Source organism: Orycteropus afer, unplaced genomic scaffold (assembly GCF_000298275.1).
Source record: "Orycteropus afer afer isolate SDZICR_OR568_19922 unplaced genomic scaffold, OryAfe1.0 scaffold00281, whole genome shotgun sequence".
Classification (NCBI taxonomy): domain Eukaryota; kingdom Metazoa; phylum Chordata; class Mammalia; order Tubulidentata; family Orycteropodidae; genus Orycteropus; species Orycteropus afer.
Window position 1 is genome coordinate 457,060 of NW_006921868.1, and position 10,391 is coordinate 467,450.

Sequence of the window (10,391 nt, forward strand, 5' to 3'; positions counted from 1 at the left end):
CAAAAATAATAAATTTATCCTGAAGCACTGCACAAGAATTTTATAGACAGTGGCTTTGGTGTCACCCCCTCTGCATCCCTATCATGACATCACTGACTGAAAGATTAAGTGAGGGTAGGTAAGATGGAGGGATGGAGGAGGGAAAGAGGGACGGGAGGGAAGCTAGAAGGGAGGAGGGAAGGGAAGAAGGGAGAGAGAAACAGCAGGACCCAGGCACCGGAAGCAGCAGGGCTCCACTCAACCTGAGGTGTCCAGAGGAGGAGTGTGGGGATGGGTGGGCTGGACCATGGAGAGGCTTGCAGGTCAGGCAGAGGAGCGTGGGGTCTACTGCCTCCCCCAGGGAGGGGCATGGTCAGAGGGGCTGGAGAATGTCGCTGAGGAAGCAGGTAGGAGGAGGTCGGGAAATAGTCCACGTGAGAGATGGGCAAGGGGGATGGGGCAGTGAAGCAAGAGGAGGGGGTACGTTTAGGGCAGATTACCTAACAAGCAAGGTAAGCATGGCTTACCAAAAACTTACTGCCGCTGAGTGGATCCTGACTCAGTGACCGCCACTGGATTTCCAAGGTGGTCAATCTTTACAGAAGTCGATTGCTCCAAACAGCTGGTGGGTTTGAACTGCCAACGTTCTGGTTAGCAGTCAAATGCTTTAGACCCTGCACCCCCAGAGCTCCTTCAGCATGGCTTACTTGTGCTTGTTTACTAATCTGTATTGAACAGGTTCATGTGAAAAACATGTGAAACTCTTCACTACAGATTAGTAAGTAAACACAAGTAAGCCTGTGCTTACCTAGCTTACTGGGTACTCCATCCTTATCTCCCCTCCTCTCCTCTCTTCCCAACTCCCCGCCTTCCTTAAATCACAAATGTGTATTGCGCACCATCTTTGTGCTATTCTAAATGCAGAGCTCACGTTGATGAACAAAAACACTCAATCCCTGTCTTGGGGAAGCTAACAGTCTGACACAGGAGAGACAGTAACTACCAGAGCCGGAGGCCAGAGAAGACACCCGGCAGGTTAGAGAGGTAGGTGCTGTGGGAGGAAAGCCAAGCAGGTGAAGGAGCTGGTGAGGGTGGGCAAGCTGTAACTGGGGTGGGGAGGGTGGGAGAGGCAGCGCAATCTGGGCAAGGGTGCTCAGGCAGAGGGAGCAGCAGGGGGAATAGAAGGAGGAAGGGGCAGACCAGGAGGTGAGGGCAGGAGATTATGCCGGCTGACAGGGGCACTGCTGGGACTCGGGCTTTGACTCTGAGGAAAACAAGGCCAGTGGGTTCTAGGCAGAGGATGTGACATGTGGAGAAGAGGCTGTTGGAGCGAGGGCAAAGTAGAGCCGGAAGGAGGCTGCAAGGACTCAGGTAGGAGGGGTGTGGGGCTGAGAGGGCTGCAGGTGTGAAGAAAGGACAACATCCCAGATGACTTTAGAAGGTGAGGTGGATGGAATTTGCTGGTGGACTGGGTGTGAGAGAAGGAGGCATCAAAGAAGACCCCTGGTATGTGGCCTGCACACTGGGGGGATGGGCCACCTCTCACCAAAATGTGGCAAGGCAGTGGGGGTCGTCAGAGAGAGGGGCAAGATGCAAGACTCACAGCTGGAAGGGCCACCCTGCCTTCCTCCATCGCCTGCACCAATGCTGGGCCTGGCCCTGGAAGCTCCCAACCCCTACTTCCTGAGGGTGCCTGCCTGGCCTGCTCCTTCTCCCGGCACAAACCTGATGGTGTTTCCTCTTCTTGTTGATGAAGTAGTTGAGAGAGAGGAGGCTCAGGATGACAGCGATGGCGGTGAGGGCAGAGGGTCCCAGGAGCTGGAAACAGAAGGGGGCAAAAGCCCAGCTGTTGGCTCTGAGGGATCTGGTCAGTGTAGGTTCTGAGGTGGGGGGATCCAGGGAGTCAGAGGGTGGCAGCCACTAGGTCATGGAGACTAAGACCATGATAGTCCATGGAAGGAGAGGCCTGCTGAAAATGGGGTCCTTCTATGCTAGAGAGGGGGATGATCCACTTCACACAGTGTAGGGGGAGGGGTGTTATATTTAAGACATACATCAAGACAAGCAGAGCAAGGGAGTGAAGCTGAGACCTCTGAAATCAGAACCTGGGTTCCAATCTTAGCACTGTCACTTACTGGCCTTGGGCAAGTCACTTACCCTACCTAGATGCAGTTTAGTCATCTGTAAAATGGCACTGATTCTGGCTGCTGCATGGGGCAGTGGTGGAATCCTCTCATCTTCCATGCAAAAGACCCAGGTTCAACTCCCAGCCAGTGCACCTGATGTGTAGCCACCGCCTGTCTGTCAGTGGAGGATTGCATGTGGCTCTGATGCTGAACAGGTTTCAGCTGAGCTTCTGGACTAAAATGGACTGGGAAGCAAGGCCTGGTGATCTATTCTGAAAACCAGCCAATGGTCCAGTCCCCAAGGGGTCACAGGGATGTGCGGGACCAGCAGCATTCTATCCTGCCGTCCGTGCCAACTCACAACCTGGTTGTCAAGCAGATTGAAGGTCAAGTGCTGAAGATGGGATGTGGCACATGCTGAGTGTGGCACATCTGATCAATTATTATCCTAGTCTTTATTGGTCCCCGACCAGGATTACCAGATTTATTTGAGACATACTTATACTAAGTAGTTATTTGCTGTTTATCTGAAATTCGAACTTAACTGGACATCTTGGGCAACCCTACCTCTGACCAGCTTTATAATTTTAGGAGACTTTCACAGCTTTGGTTTCTGATCTGGAAATCAAGGAGGTAGAGAGTAGGAGCAATCATTTTTAAATTCACTTCCTGATACCTCCAGTGGCCAATCAGGCTCATTCTCCAGATGAGCCTTGCTTTGCCCTTGTCTGTGGGCCTCAGTTTCCCATCTCATCCTTCAAGAACAGCTGTTTGCTAATCTCCTTGGGAATTGAGCTAGCACATTTACTGTATCTGTGCAGCAATTTTATGTGTGCTGACATGGTGCCACTCAGAGGCTAAATGGAGAAGTGCCCACAAACATCAGCCCACCAGCAGTATTGGAAAAATACTCAAAGATATGGGAGCAAAAGGTTAAACTTCTCCTCTCTGGCAGAAAATGGTAGCATCTAATTGTACAACCCAAGGCCCCTCTCTCAACCAGGATTTTATGGTGACCCTTTGAGCTAAGAATGGTTTGCCAAGAGCCAGGGAAAGGGTGGCATGCCCCCTCGTCCTTCCCTCTCTTCTTCCTAATAACAACAGCTAATATTTTATTTATTGTATGCCAGGCACTGTTCAAAGCATTCTATGCGTACTTGCTGAGCACCAAATGCGTGTCAGGTCCTGGAATTCAGTGTGAACGAGTCAGAAAAGTCCTGGCCCATGTCACACGGGATGGTTGGTAACAGTAGTAGGGGCACCATAATAACGACAGCACGCACTACAACATTCACAGACATCATCTCCATGATATCCCTATTCAGAGGCCAGTGGACACTATGGCCTGAGGGCCAAATCCTACTGCCTGTGCTTGTATATTGGGCCTGGTGGTGCAGTGGCTAAGAGCTTGGCTGCTGACTGAAAGATTGGTGGTTCGAGCCCACCAGCTGTTCCACAGGAGAAAGATGTGGCAGTCTGCTTCCATAATGATTGTTGTTATTGTTAGGTGCCATCGAGTTGGTCACGACTCACAGTGACTTATGCAGCCTTGGAAACCCTATGGGACAGTTCTAGTCTGTTGCTACAAGATGGAATCGACTTGATGGTGGTGGGTTATGGTGTTTATACAGCCAGCCCATGACCAAGAGTGCTCTTCACGTTTTTAAATGGTTGGAAAAAAAAAAATCAAAAGAAGAATAATATTCATGACACATGAAAATTCTATGCAATTCAAAGTTGAGTGTGCATAAAGAAACCAGGATTAGAACACAACCATGCCCATGCATTTTAAGTTGCTTTTAAGGTGCTTTGGTGATGCAATGGTTAAGTGCTCAGCTGCTAGCTGAAAGGTCAGTGGTTTGAACTCACTGGCTGCTCTGCAGGAGAAAAGACCTGGAGATCTGCTCCTGTAAACATGACAGCCTAGGAAACTCCGTAGGGCCATTCTGCTCCGTCCTGTAAGGGTGCCACAAGTGGGGATTGACTCAAGGGCATACAACAGCAACAACATGGATGCTTTTGCACTAAAGCCACAGAGTCGAGGATGTGACAGAGATGTCTGGCTTTCAAGACCTGAAATATTTATTATCTAGCCCTCTACCGAAAACCTTTTCCAAGCCCTGCACTCCCCCCTGGAGTGTTCTAGCATAAGATATTCAGACAATCCCCAGGCATAACGAAAAGTGATACTAGCAAATAACTATAAAGTACAACTGTGTGCCAGGCACTGCTTTAAGCACTTTACATGGATTAACACATTGAATGCCTCAACAATTCGAGGGCAGGGCACGAGTGTTCATTACTATGCCCATTTTAAAGATGAGGAAACCGAGGCACAGAGAGGTTCAGTAACTTGCTCATGGTTTTATACCTAGTTAGTAGTAAAAGCAGGATTCAAACCCAAGATCTTCAGCTATGGTCTATACTCTTTAAAATATACACCACAAATAAATGTAAGGAAGTCAAAGTTTGATTTTTAGCTGATGACTACTCTATACTTTCTGAATACTAGGTAGCAAATTTTTCCCCTAAATGTTTTTTCTGTCTTTTTTTCTGGTGGCTGATAGTGTTCCAGTTTTACTGGGATCTTCAGGACATGCTTAATCTGCCTAGTGGATACCCAACATCAAACCCAAGGTGTATGAACATCATCAGCATCAGCATCTCCATCCTTATTTTACAGGCAAGGAGAGTGAGGCCTAGAGAGGGTGATGCTTAGAGCACCCAAAACTAACCCTTTTCCCATTTTACCTGCCTACAGTGTGCAGATGGAGATGGACTGAGGAAGGAGAAGAGGAGAATTCAGAGGCTCTTTCAGCCCCGCCACACCTGCCACAGGAGGACAAAGCACACAAGGATCCAGACGAACGGCAGCCATAGTCCGTTGAGGTAAAGGATGCTCTCAGTCAACCGCTGCACATCCACGGACAACAGGTTGACCACATCCCCTACTGCACTGGCCTTTCTGGAGCCGCTGGACAGAGTCAGGACCTGGATGGGGCAGAAAGATACCACCTGAACTCAGAGAGAAGGAGGGGAGAGGACTGGGGCAGGGTGGCCCACAGCAAGGACAGAAGCAAGAGGTCGGCCACCTGGCAGGCCTGGGTTCCAGACACTGAGTGGCTGTGGGCAACTCTCTTTTCCCTCCAGCCTCAGTTTCCTTATCTGTAAAACAAGTTGGTTAAACCTCCTCAGCCAACATCACAGGGCCATTGTGAGAGCTGAGGGATGTAACAGAAGCAAAAATGCTCTGTAAAGCACTGGATAAAATAGTAATGAATAATAATAATAAACAAGATAACAAAGACACTGGGATAGCGACAATGACACGGATGATCATCTGCTGAGTGCTAATTATATCCCAGGGAGTCCCTGGGTGGTGCAAACGGTTAGGCACTCGGCTACTAACTGAAACCACCCAGAGGCGCCTCATAGGAAAGCCTGGTGATCGACTTCTGAAATCAGCCTTCAGAACCCCGCAGAGCACAGTTCTGCTCTGACACACAGGGGGCGGCTTTGAGTTGTGGTCAACTTGACAGGAACTAGTTCTGGTTTAACGGTCTCAGGTACTATGCTAGATGCACAGCTTCCTCCTTTTCTGTGATGTGCACAACTGTGCGTAGCAGGTATCACTGTATTTCATTCAACTAAAAGCTCAGCAATAAAACATTTCCTATTATTGCATCACTAAGGGAAAAAAATCACTGCCAATTAAATTAACATACATAAGACACATCTCAACTTCAGAGGTTTAAAAAGTGAAAAAAAAAATATGAGAGTAGAATCAGTGAGATACAGGATCATCAACCTCATTTTATAAACAAGAAAACTGAGGCACAGAGAAGTTAAACTACTTGCCTAAACTCAGAGGACTTGTAAGTAGCTAAGGCAGAACTTGTATCCAGGACAACTGAGGCATTACATGGGCTAGAGGGCCCAGCCATCTTATTGTTGTCGTTGTTGGGTGCTGTCAAGTTGGCTCCAACTCACAGTTACCCCACGTACAGTAGAATGAAACACTGCCCGGTCCAATTTCACTGCTATTCATAAGTGTGGAATTTTTCAGAAGTGGATAGCCTTGTCCTTCTTCTCAGTCTGTCTCAGTCTGGAAGCTCTGCTGAAACCTGTCCACGATAGGTGACCCTGCTGGTATTTGAAATGCCAGTGGCATAGCTGCCAGCCTCACAGTTCCAGCGAACTACCACAGTACGACACACAGAGCAGTGGTGGGATCAACCAACTAGCCTATGTCATTTCTCATACCTCCCCGGCACCAGCCTGGTTCTCTGGTAGTCCCAAATGTGCCCCAGTCCTGGGGTCATAGTGGTCCCCATCCAACCCATTTGAGGCTAAGTTCTACTTGCAATCCTTTCCAGAGGAATGATTGCTGAGTATGTGAAGGAAAAAGTGAGGTAGTGACTGAGTGCAGAAATTCATTCATTTAACTCATCTTTAACGAGCACCAATGAGCCCTGGTAGTGCAGTGGTTAAGTGCTTAGCTGCTAACTGAAAGGTCAGTGGTTTGAACCCACCAGCCATTCTGTGCGAGAAAGATGTGGCTGTCTGCTTCCATAAAGAACACAACCTTGGAAACACTATGAGGCAGTTCTACCATGTCCTGTAGGGTCACTATGAGTTGGCATCGTCTTGACAGCAGCGAGCTTATTAAGCACCTACTTCTGAGTATACACACTAAGCTGGGTACTGGGAGGACAGCGTGCACAACAGAGACAGGGGGCTCACTCTTCTAGGGCTAGATTCTGAGTTAATGAATTCTTTATTAAATATAAATAATCAAACCTATTTAACTAAGTAATTGGTTCTTTCACAGCAGTGGTGCCCAGTGCTGGAAGCAGCCATGCAGAGGTAGAGTAGTCAGGTCTGAGCTCAATAGGAGAGGGGAGATTGGTAAGGGCAGCACCCTCCAGGCAGTCTTTCTCCAGGGCTCAACTACACACACAGAATGGATAGGCCACATCTACTGCCAAATGCTCAGGAGAACATGGGTCAGGAAACACAGCTGGCCAGCAGGACAGTCTCGGGAGCCACCCGCACGGCCATCCGGGAGCTGTTCTCTTTGTTCCCCTCCCTTAGGTGCCAGCTCAAGTGTGAGAGAATGAGACTCACACTGAACAGTGTAGGCTCCACTGCAGCTTGGATGTCTCAGGCCCCACAGCAGCCAATATTTCTTGAAGCAGCTTCATGGGCTTACATTCCAAGGGCTCTCAAAGCCCAAAGCTGTGCTAATCGACAAGACTTCTAGCCCAGCCTCAATTTACCAACCAGTTGTGTAATTTTGTCCAAAAGCTCTATTGCCACCTTTATCTGGGTTCTACACAGCCAGCGAGTTAACCCTTTATCCACATGAGGGTTGAGTGGCAGTTAATTAGTAGGGTGGGAGGAGTGTCCTGGCAGTGGGAACAGCAGGTACAAAGGTCCTGAGGTGGTTTTTGAGGAAAAAACCTGGTGTTTTTGAGGAACTGAAGGAAGACCTATGTAGTTGGAAGGGGATAGGAGTCAGAGGAGTGGTTGTGTGATGGGATGGGACGTGTATGACATGGCATGTGTGGCAAGAGCAGATCAAGAGGTGCCCAGGGGTTAGATTATGCAAGGTCTTAATGGAAATAGCTAAGAAGGTGAAAGTGGAGTGTGTGTTAGCAGAGTCGTGAAGAAGTTCTCAGCCACTGATAGTGTCATTGGCTCAGTGGCCTCACCCTTTCTGCTGGAACTATTTCATGCAAGTTAGGACAGGAGGGAGAGAAGGGAAGCCTGAGTCCTCCTTCCAAGGCTCACCTTTCTGTTCACCAGGCCGGTGATGGCAGTCCGCAGCCTCATCTGCAGCAGCTTCAACCTGTACATGTGCTGTTGCTCAAACAGCGTTTGCAGGCACGCACAGAGGAACATCAGCACCACAAGCAGGTAGCCTTTCCAGGCTGGGGCCTTGGGATCGCTAATAAACTCCAGAAAAAAGCTTGGGGCAGAGGGAGAGGGAACAGCTGGTAAGAGGAGGTGCCTGGGATGTTGCCTTTGCTCAAACCTAGTCAGGTATGGAAGGAGCTTTGGTGGTGTAGTGGGTAAAACAAGCAGTTCAAACCCACCAGCTGTTCTGCAGGAGAAAGATGAGACAATCTACTTCCATAAAGATTTATAGCCTTGGAAACCCAATAGGGGTCACTAAGAGTTGGAATTGACTCGATTGGCAATGGGTTTGGGCCAGGTATGGAGGGTCAGTCTGGTACATTATTTGCAAAAGTGGCTACAGTTATTTCCCCCACTGTCCACACCCCTTTTCCATCTGACTTTGTAGCTCCTCCCACCAAAAGGTGGAGCTTCTGTCCTTATCCCTTGAATCTGGGCTGGCCATGTGACCAGCTTAGGCCAACAGAGTAACATGGAAGTGAAATTGTACCAATTCTGAGCCCAGGCCCAAGGGAGCACACAGCTTCTTCTTGATCTCTTGGAAGCCTGCCAAGTCGCCATATGAACAAGGCTAAGTCAGCCGTTTGGAGCATGAGAGACCACGAGACCATGTGGAGCTGACACAAGCCATCCTAGCTGAGACCACCTCAGACTAGCCAGTCTCCAGCCGACCTAGCAGCTGATTGCAGACATAGGAGTGAGCCCAGACCAGGCCAGAAGAACTGCCCAACTGAGCCCAGAGAAAACTGCTGCCCCACGTGATCATGAGCTAAATAAATACCCATGCAGTTTTAAGCCACTACATTTTGGGATGATTTGTTATCCAATGAAAGCTGATACAGTCAGGTTAGTGAACTCATTTTCCCTCCCTGCCGACAGTCACTTTCTCATTTATGTTTTTCCTTCCTCTATATCCTTCTCACCCACCCTCTGGTGCCCTGTACCAGGAGGCTGTGAAAGACAGAGCACGGGCAGAGGGCAGAAGCAGAGGTGAAGCCCCACCGGCCTTGGAGAGATGCTGTTAAGGGACAACAGGTCTTAGCAAGATACCCAAGGTCTAGACCCACCGGAGAAGCTTGGGTACAGTGAACCTGAAGACATCACTGATGAGAAGGCTGAGGGTCGCCAGGAGGAAGGTGGAGCAGGACATCCGCCAGATGGCACCCAACAGCAGGTTCCTCGTATTTTCTTTTTCCTGTAGGAAGGCTTCGGTCTCCTGGGCCTCTGCACCACGGTCTCCTTTCCTTTCAAACATCACCCTGGCGTGCCTTAGGGAAGGAGAGAAATTGGTCTTTTATGTACACTCAGATGTTAAAGGATTATTTTCCCAAAAAGGGACATAAGTGTGCATGGAACCAGCCTCACTCTCTACCTCCTTCTTCCTATCAACCAGCTAACCTACTTTTTATTTTATGTTTTTTACCATAGTGAAAATATATACATCAAAATATTCACCAGCACAACCACCTCCCCATTTACAATTCAAAGGCATTGATTACATGTTTTCATGTTGTGCCACCAATATCTCTTTTTCCAAAATATTCTACTTCCATTAACATAAACTCAAATGCTCCCTAAACAAAAACTCTCCCTTTACCTCCCTCTCACCCCCAGGCAACAAACAACACCCATTGGTTAAGTTGATTCTCACTCATAGAGACCCTATAGGATAGAGTAGAACTGCTCCATAGGGTTTACAAAGCTATACATCTTTATGGAAGCAGATTGCCATATCTTTCTTCTGTGGAGCAGCTGGTGGGTTTGAACCACCATCCTTTCAGTTAGAAGTACTTTTGGTTAGCTGCCGAGCGCTACAAGTACTGTGCTACCACCCCTGGCAGCCGCCAATAATCTTTGGTTTCCATATATTTGCTTATTTTATATTATAAGTGAGCTCATACAGTATTTGTTCACTTGTGACTGCCTTAACTCACGTAATGTTTTCAAGGTGAACCCACTTTTAAGATAGTCAGAGTGGGTTCAGGGTGGGGGCAGGAGCACACCCCCAATATCTCCTGGATGGTGATGAGAACGAACATGTACTGAGCACCCACTATGTGCCAGGCAAGGAGCTCTGGTGGTGTAGTGCATAAGGCATTTGGCTCTTAACCACAAGGTCAGCGGTTCAAACCCACCAGCTGCTCTGTGGGAGGAAGATGAGACAATATACTTCTGTAAAGAATTACAGCCTTACATTTATGCAAAACCAACAGCCAATATTACCCTCAATGGAGAGAGACTGAAACCATTCCTCTTGAGAACAGGAACTAGACAAGGATGCCCACTATCACCACTTCTATTCAACATTGTACTGGAAGTCCTAGCCAGGGCCATAAGGCAAGAAAGGGAAATCAAAGGCATCCAAAT

At 48.4% G+C, this 10,391-nt stretch overlaps 1 protein-coding gene across 1 annotated transcript in view; it reads right to left on the minus strand.

Moving 5' to 3' along the window:
* The window catches only part of ABCC6 (ATP binding cassette subfamily C member 6), a 99,726-nt gene that overhangs the window by 67,665 nt on the left and 21,670 nt on the right, over nucleotides 1–10,391 (minus strand). The window contains exons 8-11 of the mRNA XM_007950587.1: nucleotides 9,092–9,292; nucleotides 7,899–8,076; nucleotides 4,935–5,096; nucleotides 1,705–1,797 (exon numbers count right to left, since the gene is read on the minus strand). Of these exons, the coding sequence (XP_007948778.1) occupies nucleotides 1,705–1,797; nucleotides 4,935–5,096; nucleotides 7,899–8,076; nucleotides 9,092–9,292 (634 nt within the window). The remainder of the gene's footprint in view (nucleotides 1–1,704; nucleotides 1,798–4,934; nucleotides 5,097–7,898; nucleotides 8,077–9,091; nucleotides 9,293–10,391) is intronic.